The sequence below is a fragment of the Xyrauchen texanus genome, chromosome 47 (genome assembly GCF_025860055.1).
Source record: "Xyrauchen texanus isolate HMW12.3.18 chromosome 47, RBS_HiC_50CHRs, whole genome shotgun sequence".
NCBI classification, from domain to species: domain Eukaryota; kingdom Metazoa; phylum Chordata; class Actinopteri; order Cypriniformes; family Catostomidae; genus Xyrauchen; species Xyrauchen texanus.
The window spans coordinates 6,926,381-6,942,044 of NC_068322.1; the positions used below are offsets into that span (position 1 = coordinate 6,926,381).

At 40.0% G+C, this 15,664-nt stretch overlaps 1 protein-coding gene across 1 annotated transcript in view; it reads left to right on the forward strand.

Annotated features, from left to right (window-relative positions):
- The window catches only part of LOC127639023 (ELKS/Rab6-interacting/CAST family member 1-like), a 293,380-nt gene that overhangs the window by 263,450 nt on the left and 14,266 nt on the right, over nt 1-15,664 (forward strand). Inside the window, exon 19 of the mRNA XM_052120833.1 lies at nt 5,531-5,716. Coding sequence (XP_051976793.1) covers nt 5,531-5,716 — 186 coding nt within the window. The remainder of the gene's footprint in view (nt 1-5,530; nt 5,717-15,664) is intronic.

Below are 15,664 nucleotides of genomic sequence, written 5' to 3' on the forward strand. Positions count from 1 at the left end.
TTAGCGTTTTATGTTGTGCGCTGTAGATTCAAAAGAATCAGCTCATAAGAGTCATTAATTTACATTTACATTTATGCATTTGGCAGATTCTTTTATACAAAGCGACTTACAGAGCACTTATTACAGGGACAATTCCCCGGGAGCAACCTGGAGTTAAGTGCCTTGCTCAAGGACACAATGGTAGTGGCCATGGGGATCAAACCAGCGACCTTCTGTTTAACAGTTATGTGCTTTAGCCCACTACACCACCACCACTCCACTGCACTCCATTCATTTGGGTTTCGGACTACACTGAAATTGCGGTATGTTGCATGCAGTACATTCAAAACTACCGTCTCAAAAGAGCCATTCTTAACTAAATCAGACTATAGCTGTCATGATTTGTGCTGTAAATTCAGTAGACGGGTATGGCTAACCTGAATTGCGCTGCAGGAAACACTTGAGTATTTTAGTACAGAGTTCTGTCCACATTAGAGGAAAACGGAAATGACAGTCATGAAAATCAAAGGTTCTGATATTTATTTTATTTTTTAAATGGACCAGTTTTCAGTTCCCAACTCTATGAAGAAGGTATCACCCTTACAGCCATTTCAGGTCTGTCTAAGATAAGAAAGACGTGTTAATTGTCTGTCGTATGTCACAGATAAATGTAGACCTTTTTATCACAGCTGATTCAACAGATGAATTGTTGCATCATAATTTTTTCGCCCTGAGGCAAGTTCCTGGTGTGTCAGGGTTTGCGTTTTGGCACCTTATCCAACTATTTTTTTAGGATTTGGTATTCTCAAACACGTACTAGGCTTTGCTAGACCGTAGACTAACGAGAGCATGATGTAGGTCTCTGTGCGTTCTATGCAAAGATCCAGTTTACGCCATCTAATTGGTTCCAGAACTGGGGGGAACTGTCGACCCACTTTAGACATTTCCTTGACTATCTTTCTCTTTCTCTCTCTCTCTCTCTCTCATGAGGTCTTCTCTTCTTGGTTTCATTCTGTCCCTCACCGTAACCTTCCTCTGTCACGTTTTTTCACAGTTTTGTTTGATCGCACTCCGCAGCCAGGGTCCACCCAAGAGAGCCTTCATGGCCCCCGGCAAGCCAACAAAAACAAAATAACATTCTGTGCTGGAAAAGAGACAGATGGGGTTAATAAGAATTAATAAAGTGTGGGGACACAAATGTTCCTGCTCATGTTTTGTGAGCTCTGGTGCTTCAGACGATAGCAGTCTCTGCATTTCTCTTTCCTTGTCTTGTCTTACATCTTTCTCATCACTCACTCTTTCTTTTTAGCCTCTGTTTCCCATCTATGTTTTTCGGCAATCAGGCAACTGTATTTGCTTTGTGTTATTGAGCGATGAGGAGCATTTGCAGAACTCCCCAAGCCCTACTCTGTTCTCGGCACTCTTTGAGAAAGTATTTATAGGGGAAAATTTCAATCTATCTTCTGTGGTCTCGTGTTGGACTGTAGTACTTCAAAAACTTGGCCCACCTCTTCTGCTCCAAGAATTCATGGGTCAGTCATTGCAGCCCAAAATCTGTGTATGCAACACCCCAATCGATTAAGAGTGGTTCTCAAATTGGGGCGGCATGCAGAGAGGTTGTAATGGGGGCATGAACATCTTGAAGTGATGTGAAATCAAATGCATTTGAAATCAGTAATCTAAAAGTCTTCAGATGTGCATTAGGAAGAACAGAGAGGACATTTGCTTTCTGGGTTTGCTCACTCTCAAGTGTATGTTGTGTTTAGATTTATATGTTTTGGATGTGTTTGCATTTGCTGTGTGTATAAAGATGTTTTGGGCATCTGTCGGCAGCAGTCCAGGTAACTGAGATTGTGTTTCTGTTGTTGGAAGGGGAATGTTTTCACAATATTTTCACACATGATGTGATTTATGTGTTTCAACTGTGTTCTGTCATCCGTAATCATTCAAAATCTTTCACAGAGTATGTTTTATTCCCTCTGCAAATCAGATGTGACTACACACATTTTTAACTGTGTTTTGGCTTGCTATACGTGTTATTTTTGTCATTTCAGCAGAGGTGGGTTGAAACGTGCTACATTTACTCCATTACATTTACTTGAGTAACTTTTTGGGGAAAAAAAACTTTTTGAGTAGGTTTAAATGTGGGTACTTTTTACTCAAACTCAAGTAAATTTAGAATGAATACATTTTACTTCTATACAATGGGAGGCATTCCTGATGTTACATTACAGGGTTTAATTTTAGTTAATGTGTAATGTATTGAAAGATTATTGAATGGGACTTTTACGACAGCGGAAGTTCACACAGCTGCGCGCGCTGTCACAGACTGTTATATATACTCAAGCCAATTCCATCACTGCTGCAGCATTAAGCGCTTCAAACTAAGTGAAATACTTTCTTCACTCCACACAGTGAACAAAGAATTGTTTTATCATGCAATGCCTTAATTTAACACCAAGACAAGCATATATTTCATGATTAATATCTCAGCTTCAATTTAAAACCGCACGTCGAGGTAAGTTGTGGCCCTGCAGGTTTTTCTTTGTACTGTCATGGTCATTTTCAGGGTGATTCTGTAACTGGGGTCTTATGAAATCAGTTTTTAAGTGTACATTTTTAAATCAGTGAAGCAATACATCAGTGCACAGTATTTGAGCAGTATTTACCCATTTACCCCATACCCTTGCAGGGATACTGGAAACTATTGCAGGTTCTTTGGGCTGATTAACTGTATAAATCCATGTAAACATCCAAGTTAAGGTTAAATGCCTTTTGTTCTGCCGCTCTCGTGATTGACAACTGGAGCGCGAACAGACAGCATTTCTGCGCATGCACAGGGAGGTGTGTGAATCGCTTGTTAGAGATGCGTGGGCGCCAAGAGAGGCCAAGAGAGTGGCTGTGTCCAAAATCATTCACTCATTCACTATTTCTTATATAGTGAATAGCAGTGAGTGCACTATATCTTAGCAGTGAGTGAACAAAATGAGTGCGTGAATTCGGATGCTGTTGTATACAGTGAGCGTCGGAGCTCTGGGGCTGTTGCAGAAACAGCGTCACATATGAACTTTTGCAATACTTGGGCCTTGTTATTCTTATTAAATAATATATTAATACAATAAATCTTCATTCTAATTTGTCATTTTTAATATATATATATATAGATATATACACACACACACACACACACACACACACACACACACAGTGCCTCCGGAAAGTATTCACAGCACTTCACTTTTTCCACATTTTGTTATGTTACAGCCTTATTTTAAAATGTATTAAATTAATTATTTTCCTCAAAATTCTACAAAAATACCTCATAATGACAATGTGAAAGAAGTTTTTTTGAAATCTTTGCAAATTTATTACAAATAAAAAAGCAAAAATTCACATGTACATAAGTATTCACAGCCTTTGCCATAACACTCAAAATTGAGCTCAGGTACATCCTGTTTCCATTGATCATCCTTGAGATGTTTCTACAACTCGATTGGAGTCCACCTGTGGTAAATTCAGTTGATTGGACATGATTTGGAAAGTCACACACCTGTCTATATAAGGTCCCACAGATGTCAGAGCACAAACCAAGCCATGAAATCAAAGGAATTGTCTGTAGACCTCCGAGACAGGGTGTATCGATGCACAGATCTGGGAAAGGTTACAGAAAAATGTCTGCAGCATTGAAGGTCCCAATGAGCACAGTGGCCTCCATCATCCATAAATGGAAGAAGTTTGGAACCACCAGGACTCTTCCTAGAGCTGGGTGCCCGGCCAAACTGAGCAATCAGGGGAGAAGGGCCTTAGTCAGGGAGGTGACCAAGAACATGATGGTCACTCTGACAGAGCTCCAGCATTTCTCTGTGGAGAAAAGGAGAACCTTCCAGAAGAACAACCATCTCTGTAGCACCTCACCAATCAGGCCTGTATGGTAGAGTGGCCAGACGGAAGCCACTCCTCAGTAAAAGGCACATGACAGCCCGTCTGGAGTTTGCCAAAAGGCACCTGAAGGACTCTGACCATGAGAAACAAAATGCTCTGGTCTGATGAAACAAAGATTGAACATTTTGGCCTGAATGGCAAGCGTCAGCTCATCACCTGGCCAATACCATCCCTACAGTGAAGTATGGTGGTGGCAGCATCATTGATTTTTTTCAGCGGCAGGAACTGGGAGACTAGTCAGGATCGAGGGAAAGATGAGTGCAGCAATGTACAGAGACATCCTTGATGAAAACCTGCTCCAGAGCGCTCTGGACCTCAGACTGGGGTGAAGGTTCATCTTCCAACAGGACAACGACCCTAAGCACATAGCCAAGATAACAAAGGATTGGCTATGAGACAATTCTGTGAATGTTCTTGAGTGGACCAGCCAGAACCCGATTGAACATCTCTGGAGAGATCTGAAAATATCTGTGCACCGATGCTCCCCATCAAACCTGATGGAGCTTGAGAGGTCCTGCAAAGAAGAATGGGAGAAACTGCCCAAAAATAGGTGTGCCAAGCTTGTAGCATCATACACAAAAAGATTTGAGGCTGTAATTGGTGCCAAAGGTACTTCAACAAAGTATTGAGCAAAGGCTGTGAATACTTATGTTCATGTGATTTGTTTCATTTTTTTATTTGTAATAAATTTGCAAAGATTTCAAACAAACTTCTTTCATGTTGTCATAATGGGGTATTGTTTGTAGAATTGAATACATTTTGGCTGTAACATAACAAAATGTGGAAAAAGTGAAGTGCTGTGAATACTTTCCGGAAGCACTGTGTGTGTGTGTATATATATATATAAATTAGGGCTGACAATCGATTAACATTTTTAATCAAATTAATTACATGGTGTCCCGATTAATTAATCGCATTTAATTGTATATACAAATATTTGCTGAGAATGCCACTCATATAACAATAATTCAATATATAATGATGAAATAATTATACATTGTTATCTTTAAATATTAAAAAATGATCTATATGAGTCACTATTTACTTTCAGTGAATGTGTTTTTTATCCCTCCATATTTTGAAAGTGAATGGTGACTGAAACTTTCAAAACTCATTCTGTCAAATATCTCATTATTGTGCTGCATGCAAGAAAGAAAGTCATACGGTTTGGAACAACATGATGGTGAATGATGACAGAAGTTCCATTAATTATAATAATAATAATAATAATGATAATTCTGTAATACATGCTAAATACATATTATGTAATGGAATATAGTGGAGTTAACGTCTATTATATCATTTGTGAAAGTAACGAGTTACTACTTGAGTACTCTTTTAATTGGATACGTTCTTACTCTTACTCAAGTAATTATTTAAGTTAGTACTTCTACTTGAGTAATTTTGTTTTTAAGTAATTGTACTTTTTCTTGAGTACAGTTTTTGGCTGTTCTACCCACCTCTGCATTTCAGCATGTGTCTGCATACCAACTTTGCTATTGTTCTAACTAGCTCATGTCCAAATGTCTAATTCTTGAACGTTTAGGAAACTGAGATTAAAATTGCTCTTTATCTCTAACCCATTTCCTCATTCCTCTGTTTTGCACAGATTATACCCCCACTAATAGACCTCAATCAGAACCGCAGTAAACTGAAACTGTACATCGGCCACCTCACGGCCCTCTGCCATGAGAGAGACCCCCACATCCTGCAGGACCTGGCCCCACCCTCCGCATACCACCGCAGCCAACAGGATGCCTGGGAGGAGGAGCTTCAGAAGATGAGTCCTGATCAGGTTAGAGCGTGTGATATCAATATGGGCATTCATTTGTTTTTTTTTATATCTGTCATAGATGTTCTCTTTTACTCAGTTCTTTTAAAATGTATAATTTATTAAATGTTTAATAATGTACAGTAGTTGTAATTCATAATTTACAAGAGACAAATAACAGTAATTTTATTCAACACAAGTTAAAATATGTATGAGGGAAACTGTGTATTTTAGGTGCTGTATTTTTGAATGTTAGGAGGTGTATGTAATTTTTATGCTTTTTATAGAATTAGAAATAATGCAAGCAATATTCCACAAAAAGTGTGGGTCGCTACATAAATCTCTGACAGATAAACTGTTGGACACCTTAGATATAATTCTGATGATCAATTTCCACTAAGGTAAAAGTCATTGAATCACAACAGGTCTTTTCTTTTGTGGATAGTATGTCTGATTTGAATGTCGTTCTAGCAATTTGCAGTTACTAATAAAGTTACTGGCCAGCTGGCGAGTAACACTGTTTTATTTTCATGGCAAAGACTATTTTCTCTCTCAAATGTTAATTTTGGACCCCTGTGTACCCATTAGGGTCCAGTGTCATTTGCCCACTGTCTCTCCATTGGCAGGAGTGTTTCTCAATGGATTGCCATTCCCATTGTTAATTTGCAAAATAGCATCATGGCACCACTATGACAAGACTTTCATTTTTAAAGACTTTATATACACAGCTCCACTTTGTACATACTGTAAAGTGTATAGGGAGGTTTGACTATGTATTACAGTGTGTGTGCGAAGTACTGTAAGATTTCTAGGATACTTGGATTTGTCACCCATTGATTATTGGAGCCATCTGGCCTTTGCCCACAAGGACCCGCACTGACACGATTGCTCACTGTCTATAAATCTATTGGCTTTGAGAATCACTCTAACTCTGTGAAAATGCCATTAGTCCTCTTTATTGAGTGGAATGTGTTTCTATAGAAAATAAATAGTCCAATATATTGCGTTTTATTAGTGTCATTTACTATTACTTTAACAAAAGAAAACGAAAAACTACCCAGGGCTCACTTAAAAGACGGGGGAGAGCCAAAAGCAGAGAAAGGGGGGTGAGAATGATGTAGAAAAGGCGAAACTGGAATGGCGCGATAAAGAAAAGGAGTGTCAGCATTTGGATGCCAAAAGAGAGAAGCGTTTGAGGAGGTAGTGGCTGGATATATATAGACTCACCAGGATGGATGATTCTCTCTCTGTAATAAATGTATACATGGATCCATTTTCTCCATTTCGCTTTAAACCCATTGCCGTACCTAACGTAACAGTAAATTGTCTGCAAACGGACACTGGGTTTAGTCCCTGTGTCTCAGCGTCCCAGTTCAGCATCCATTCCCGATTCTTTTCGTAACATCAGAAAAATAAATTGTCTGGCAGTCTGCAAATACATTATACTCACTTTAAATCTGCCTCATTCCTCAAGAGGAGAGGAGAGTGATCTGCTGTGGTTGTGCCAAGGCCCATACAATGCTCATGTGTTTTGCTGCACAGGGAACTGTCTGCTTGGCAGGTTTTTGGCTCGTTCTTACATTATTGAAATGTATTTTTTATGTGGGCTGCCCGATGACAAGCCGTTGGCCAGCGAACAAATAATGTTTAAGATTTTTAGTTTGCTGCAAGTCAATTTTATTCCAAAATGTTGCACTTTCCGAGGGGCTTTTTCTCCCTGTACTTGTTTAAAATGAAGTAGGGAGATGTCTATACATTTTCCTTTGAGAGACGTAGCTTTCAGCAGTAAGTTTGCGAATGGACTGAGAGGTTTCACAGCCTTTTCAGTCCGAGTGTTGCTACTGGACAATTGAGGCTTCTTCGTTAAATAAACATTGTCAACCTCCAGTCTTGTTTTGTGGATCTCAAAATAAAATTCCTGCAGCTGTCTTCTAGATGGGCATTGCTTTGCTGGGATAGAGATCTTATTGATGGAGAAAGTGTTCAGAATAATGGTAGGACATAGTAGATCCTGATTGAGTAAGCAGGTTGTTATTCCTCCAGGACCTTCTCTAAGATCGATCCTTAGCTCTCAATGACGGTGTTTAGAAAGTTTTGCTTAAAATTCTGTGATTAACTCTAATGTTTCTCCAATAAAAACATCACACAAAAGTATTCACATGGTTTATTTGCCATATAATGCAAGTTTATAGAAGCCTAGTTTATTTCCACTTTTCGCGCTATTTTGTTATCGACAAAGTAAAAATGCGTAAAAATGTTTTCCGTGAAATCTGACATCTTCTGCCTGTTTCCATTCAAATTACCTTTAATTGATAAAAAGGGTGTGTGTGAAGACTCCATGCCTAAATAAACACTTTGTCGCATAAGTTTTGGTTTATCTCAAAAGAAATCTGCCCTTAAGCCGTTTCCATACAGAAATGTGTTTATCGCTAATTCGCCTCCCAGATATCCTTAATTATTTTTCCTTCAAAGTTTTTGAGACAATTCATTGAAATTAGGCCAGCTTACAGTCATTTTAACTTCACAAATAAATGAAATCAGAAGAGGACGAATTGCAATCAAAAGGGAGCTGTTGCCCTTCTGATAAAAAAAAATGGTGAACGGGCCTCAGCATCCTGATTCTCTGCAGCGTGTCAGGCCATTCTACAGCATCTGTCTCAGTTCAAACTGGGGAGAACACTTCCTCTGAAGCTGTTTCAGAAAGTATTGGGATTTATGGTGGTGGCATCCGCCATCATTCCATTAAGTCTCTTACACGTGAGATCTCTTTAGTGCTGGCTGAAGCGACGCATGCCACAACATGCTTGGCTCATGTTCAAGAGCTCATGCACATCAATATATCCCGCCGCTGTATAGCTTTAGCACCATGAACAGCTCCTGCATTTTACCAGTGAAGTGTCATGATGGGGCAAGTTGTTAGGCAGAAATTGGTGACTACGGATGCTTCCAACACAGTTTGGGGGGCGGTGTACGATGGCGCCTGACTTTCGGCACCTGGACAGGTGCAAGGAGGACGTGGCACATCAACCTCCTCTCGGTTACGTACATAACCCTGAGACGAAGGGAACGAGACATTGCAAACACAAGCCGCACTACAAGACTCTGAGCTCTTGAGGCACGAGCGATGCACTCCTTGTTCTCAGTCAGACATTCTGAGGAAATGGTGACTGTGCATCTGTTTTTATGGCATTGTCATTATTGTAGAAAGGTTTCAACTAGGTTGTGTAAGAAGCCACTCCCATATGCGTTGCTACGCAATGTCTCGTTACCTTAGTCTCAGGAAACCGAGGTTACATACGTAACCGAGACGCTTTTTTTTTTTATTATGGGCTAATTCCATGACTGCCATCTATTATTTTGAATGGTGTGGAAAAGGAACTTATATAAATAAATGGTTGGATTAAATTAATCGCAAACAGTGGCCATTAATTTGTTCTCCATGCACTTGTCGATGTGCATGATACGAGATATTTGTGTTGGCACTCCTGGAAGTGTCATGTTTGCAGCATCGGATCTATATGCCATTAAGGTCAATCCATGATCACGTACAATAAGTTGCCTTTCAAGGATGTATACCATGTCGTTATGATTAACACAGGTCAACGATTGGGGTAACTTCTGTCATGTGACATTATATTTTTGCGTTAATGCCAATTTTCTTGATAAAAAGTGTTTCCAAACCTTTTTTTTCGTAGCATTTGAAGTATCAACATAGAGTTTAAGTGCTAGATTTAAACGGAAAAATATTATGTCAACACTTGTGAAATTGTAGCGTTAATCAGATTTATTTTGATGCTCTTGGATGGAAATGTAGATTGTGACTGTGTCATTTTTCATTCTCAAAGCAAAGTATCCATCTTATGATGTTATATAGAAATAAACTTTGATCAATAAATTATGAACATCAAATATGGTGACTAAATCAATAATATCAAACGTCATGTCGTAAGAACCAATGAGGTTTGTGTAATCCATGTAGCCATTGCCAAATTAGTTTTTCTTTTAGCATTTTAATAATGATTTAAATTGTTTTGGATTTGAGACTGAATATCAACTTTCATTATGTACAGTACATCACACAAAGTGACTGTTATTCATATTTTTGGGTGAGCCTATTCCCTTTAGATTTATGTGGCGAATACTGTTGGAAGAGGGATTAGTTACAGTTGTGTTTTGTTTTGTTTTTTGTGAGGCTACTTAATCCCTATAGTTGTCATTAAGGGCATCACTTTTGTCCCTCACAGTATTCCTAAAATGAGAAGCAAAGGAATTTGTAAGAGTGCTTCTACTTCACTCTATAGACAACCTTGGCAGCTTTGTTTCGACCTGGCCAACACAGTGATTTCAAGTTGGATGCATTAAGGGAGAGATAATGAGTATTTCAGGTTTCACTGGTTATGCTTTACCACTCAACGTTTACACACATATCAGAATTTTCCCTCTCCAAATCCAATAGCTCAGAGATATTTAGCATTTCAGATACATATGGTATCCACATGTGCTGAATACTGCTCATTCTTCAGTTACATGTCGTACATGTAGGACACAGTCCGCTTGAAGACACTTTTGGTCTTCCTCTGATGGTGGAATCACTTGCAGATGACGGATTGGAAGAGTTGCCAGTGTGCACAAGCCTGTTTGATTGATGACTTCTTTGACCTCTCTTCTTTTCTTTGTGTTGAGAGTGTAGCACATTACATTAGCATTCTCTCTGCACTGAATTCTGCCCATTTAGATCCCTTCAGCTCTGAAGATGCCAGAACGGGCCTGTTTGGCCATGACAGGCTCAAATTGATGAGAAAAGTCTGGGCTCATTATTGGCCTATTTAGTGTGTTCTGTTCAATCCATTATTGTTTGGAACGTCCACATGAATTTACTTGTGGTGTCTTTTGATGGCACATATGCGCCTCCATAGACCCTTAAGTGGCTTGATTCGGGAGGAGGCTTTTTGCTAATCATCATTCTTGTAAACCAAGTTATTAGTGACTAATTGAATGGCCTTTTGTGTCCATTTGTGCTTTGGGTGCAGTCACCAACAAGCGCCATAGAGAATTGAGGTTGATATCCGCTTTGCCCATTCCCTTAATGACAAGCCTCTTGCATTCACAATGTGCTTTAGTATTTACAAGGGTCCGCACACTGTTTGAGCCCATGCCCTTTCTTTGATGCTAAACATTGATCTTCTAATTAACAGTTTTTATGGGTTTCTGTTTTACTGGCCTGGCACTCCAAGTTGGCATAGAGTTGGGTAATGCAGGGCTTTGGGTTTTTACCCTGATTTTCCTGTGTCTCATGTGGTTTGTACAACATAAAGACATAGTGTTTCCTCTTTGTCTCTTTTCTCTTAATCACTCACTCTCTTTTTTTTCTCTTAATTGCTCCCAATATATGTTTCTCTTCCCTTTTTTCCATTTTGTGGCTGTTTCTCAACACTTTTCAGGCTCTAGTGCAGTTTCTGTTTTAATTTAAATGTAGAAAATGACATTGTTTCATCGTTTCAAACCCATATGATGTACTTTGGAGCAAAAATTTGATATTTTGAAGAATTTTTATGCAGGTTTTTTCCCCCCATACAATGACAGTTCACCATATGACTATGGCTGTCAAGCTCCAAAAATTACAAATCAGCATTAAAGTAGTCCAGAAGACTCCCAATATTCCAAGTCTTTGATGCCACATGATAGATTTGTGTTTGGAACAGAGTGAAATTTTAATTATTTTTCACTGATTACCTTCCCATCGATTGAGCTGTTGACTCAAGAACTGCTGCAACCAGAGAATAGAGTCAGTTAATTAATCTCTGATTTGTGAACAAATTAGTCTTATTTATTAATGAATCGTTCTCTCCAATTTGTGAGCCAGTTCAACTGGTTCATTGAAAATAACCAACTCAACATAAAAAAAGGTTCTGTGTCGGTTCTAGGGATTAAATTCAGAGCAGACCTCGAGTCATATGGGTCGAAATGAGTAAATAATGACTTTTTGGGGTGACCTATTTCTTTTATTGTTACTGTAGTTCAAGGCAAACTTGCTTACAAACACAGATGAGAAAATCAAAGTTTGCACAACAAAGTTTTACACAACTCACAAAACATTACCAGTATATAGACTCATTAGGACACAGACAATGCAAATATACAAGTGAACTATCATAAACCCAAACACACACACTTGTGAACTCACTCATATATTATTTACACTTTGCCAGACCACCCCATTAGGTCTTACTGCCAGCTTGTACTCTGTTGTGGTCAATGCTTCTTTTATTACTCATCGTCTTTGCCTGTTTTTTTTTTTTCTCTGTTTATGGCGTAATGTTGTTTTATTTGGTTTGAGCTGTTCACAGGATGTTACTGCATCTCTGTTTAAACGACTGGAATGCAGGAAGGTGATTAAACTGCAGCTGAAAGAGCCACTCAGTCATACAGCTCACAGAGCCAACAAAGACAATAGACTCACCAAAAACGCAGCCCATTTAAAAGACGAATTGGTGTTTTCAGCAACAAAAAAAAAATTATTGCATGTACTACATCTAATAGGGCCTTTATAGTTTAGTTTAAGTGATATTAAGTCATAACTAGGCCCACACAAAATATGCGGCCACAGAATTTAAACTCTAGTTGGTTACAAATGTGTATGCATCCCCTGCCCTTTGCATGTTCAGTAATTAAATATATTTCTACTAATAAGATTTGTAAGTCTTATCATATACATATAGCATGGTATTTGCTTGGTACTCATAGGTACTTTGAAGAATACCATGGTATTACCATCGTACAATGTCCAAAAAGATGTGGTAACCATGGTACTTTTATGTTAGTGTAAATAGCTAATTATGAATTCATCCTTGTTAGGTGGCAATCATCCGTGACACACTCCACAGCTGCGGGACGTCCCACTCCTGCATTGCAGCTGTTAATGATGAGCAGTCAAAGTTTGATGAAATTTGCTGTCAGTTATGTTATGTGGCCAGTTGCACCTCCTCTCTCAAAACATTTGAATCTGCTGTTTACATTAGAGAGTGCTGATCTTAGATCAGTATGTAAAGTTTACAGTCTTGGAGGAGAAAAGTACGGTGCTCAACTGCCCTTGGCCAAAGTCATCTGGCTGTGATCTGGCAGCACAAAGCCAGCTGTATAAATAGGGGAGAGTCTTGCATTTTACGGGTCACTCTGAATAAAACATGAACTAGAGAAGATTGATTATTAATGACCTTAGGGCTGGAACAGAAATAATCTGTTAGGCCTTGAGTCCTCTGTTCTTTTTTCTCCACTTTCCCTCCCACATTCTCAACGCACCCTCAACTGTTGTTCATGCACTTTACCTTTCTGCTTCCTATCCGTTACTTGTTTATTTTAGGCTTCTGTTTCCCTTTAAACTATAGTGGTGTGAATCAGCAAGGACCTGGCAATATGATATTATAACAATATCTGGCTCCTGGTACAATAATATTGTGATTCTTCATGTTTAGTTTATTGCAATTCAAAACTGTGATATTGCAATGTTAAACAGTACATTTAGTTTTTCCCTTTTTCCCCTCCCTCTTTCTCAGTGCACTTTCATTCATTGTCCAATCAGCTTTCCTTTCTTTTTCCTGTCTAATCGGCACTCTGTTAAGGTGTTTTTACACAACCGAGTTAAAGGAATGTTCCGGGTTCAAATGTTCATGTGTAGAATATTCAACAATAAGGAAGCGGGAAGTGGGGTGGCAGTCCAGTTAAATCAAGCTTTAATGTTTTTTTCCCAGTCTAACAAACAGTCTTTGGCTTTCAGCTTCACAGCAGGGTATTTATTCTTCAGCTTCACAACAAGGTATCTACTTTAACTTTAGTCATAAGGGATGACATAAACTCCTAAATATCTATGTTTAGCAGCTTTGCAAAATGTATCTTTACATAATTAGTTTTTAGTTTAGCTTTTCAAGACCATCTCCATTGTCACTATAATGAGAAACAGGTGTAACGCATCATTAATTACCAGATGATGGCCCTTACTGCTTCCTCTCTCCCCAGTGACAGACTCATAACCAAGTCCCACTCCACATAGATAGATAGATAGATAGATGGATAGATAGATAGGTAGATAGAACATTTTATTGTCATTGTCACCAGTACAATGAAATTTAAAGTGCTCACCAGGCAGTACATCATTCATAAATTCATAAAATAAAAAATAAATACAAATATTGTATATAAAAACTGCCCAAGTATGCCCACATACCCACATTAAATTACATTTTATCATTGCACATCCCTTTTTTACAGTCAATTGTAAACAGTATTACTTCATAATTAATTAGCAGTATTTTATTGAGTATGGTAATTGATGTTGGATAAAAGCTGTGTTTGAATCTGTTTGTCCTTGTTTTGAATGGATAACCTCACGACCCGACTCAGGCCCAGGCAATGTCCGGTCTACCAACTTTTTGGGATAATGGAGTTAAGGGGATCTGCCAATATCCCTGTTAAATCCAGTGTCAAATAAAATTGAGCCGCACACAACCGATCGAGCAGTTCGTCAATTCGGGGCATTGGGTACATGTCAAATTTAGACACCACGTTGACTTTCTGGTAATCAACACAGAACCGGACTGACCCATCACTCTTAGGTACAAGAACAACCAGTGCGATTTTTCTATTACCCCCATCTCGAGCATTGCCTCTAATTCGTCCGAATCACCTTTTTCTTGTTTTCGGGTATGTGGTATTGCAGACTATAAACTACCACTCATGGTGGGGTCTCGATATGGTGCTGTATGAGGTTAGTCTGACCAGGAAGAGGAGAGAACACCTCTGCAAACTCTTTTTGCAACCTAGCCACCTCCGTGAGCTGGGACGGCGAGAGGTGGTCTCCACAACGGACCGGGGTGAATGGATGGGCTTTGAACTTCACCTCTGGCTAGAGCTCCACTGTCTCCAGAACTACCGTCCCCATGGACACAGGGACCGCCTCTCTATCCATTCGTTTAACTTCATAATCAAGGTCCTCGACTCGTCGTGTAACCTCAAAGGTTCCTTGCCACTTGGCGAGTAATTTTCACCAGCTACATTCACACCATCTGCGTGCATCCCTGTGAATGTCCGGCCAATAAAAGTGGGCCATTAAACAGTGTGGTGTTCTTTCTTGCCCTAAGTGACCTGCCATAGGATTGTGGTGAGTCACCTGGAAAAGTGTTTCCCGACGGCTAACGCTTATTCATGGATTTAAGTGTCCTGCGTCACTCGATACAACCGGTCCCTAATAATTGAAAAATACGGATATGTGAGGGCGACGTCAGTCTGGAGCTGCTGGCCATCAATTACTCTCACTTGGTCAAAGGTGTGCCTAAGGGTTTCATCACACGACTTCTCTAGAGGGAAGTCCCCCTCCGGGAATTCCCTAAGGGTGGGAATGCCGGAGGATTCGCAATTGGACGGGCAGCCAGCGTCACTCTAGGTGAGGGTGCGGAATCGCTGATGGTGTTGTCCGGGGCTATGGCCAACCCTTTGCAGGACAGCGGTCTTTATCTTGATCTAGTCCAGATGGTCCTTAGCTGGAAGTTGCTGCATGCATGTAGAGGGCCTATTGGGATTGCGGCCAGCCGAAGGCGGTGGCTGACTGCTCAAAGAAACTCGGGTATGCCTCTGGCTCGTCCTGGGGGCCCATGTTTTGCAGCAGCAGCTGTAACTCCGTCACTGCTTCCGGGGCCATGGTGGAGGAACCGCATGAAGCTAACCTGCTCCGCAAGGCCTGCCGATACTTCGCTTGGGCTCGGAGGAGCTCCTTGAGGTGCCGTTCTTGCACGAGGAGGGCTTAGTGGTGGGTCTCCTGGATGCTGGCTGGGGCACAGATTAATTCGTCCAGCGGTGAGGTGTCCATGGCGACCAGTCTTCTTCCTTACTCCCAGGTTTCAGCACCAGTGTAGAAGATTCAACAATAGGGAAGCAGTCCCAGTCTAACAAACAGCCTTTGGCTTTCAGCATCACAGCAGG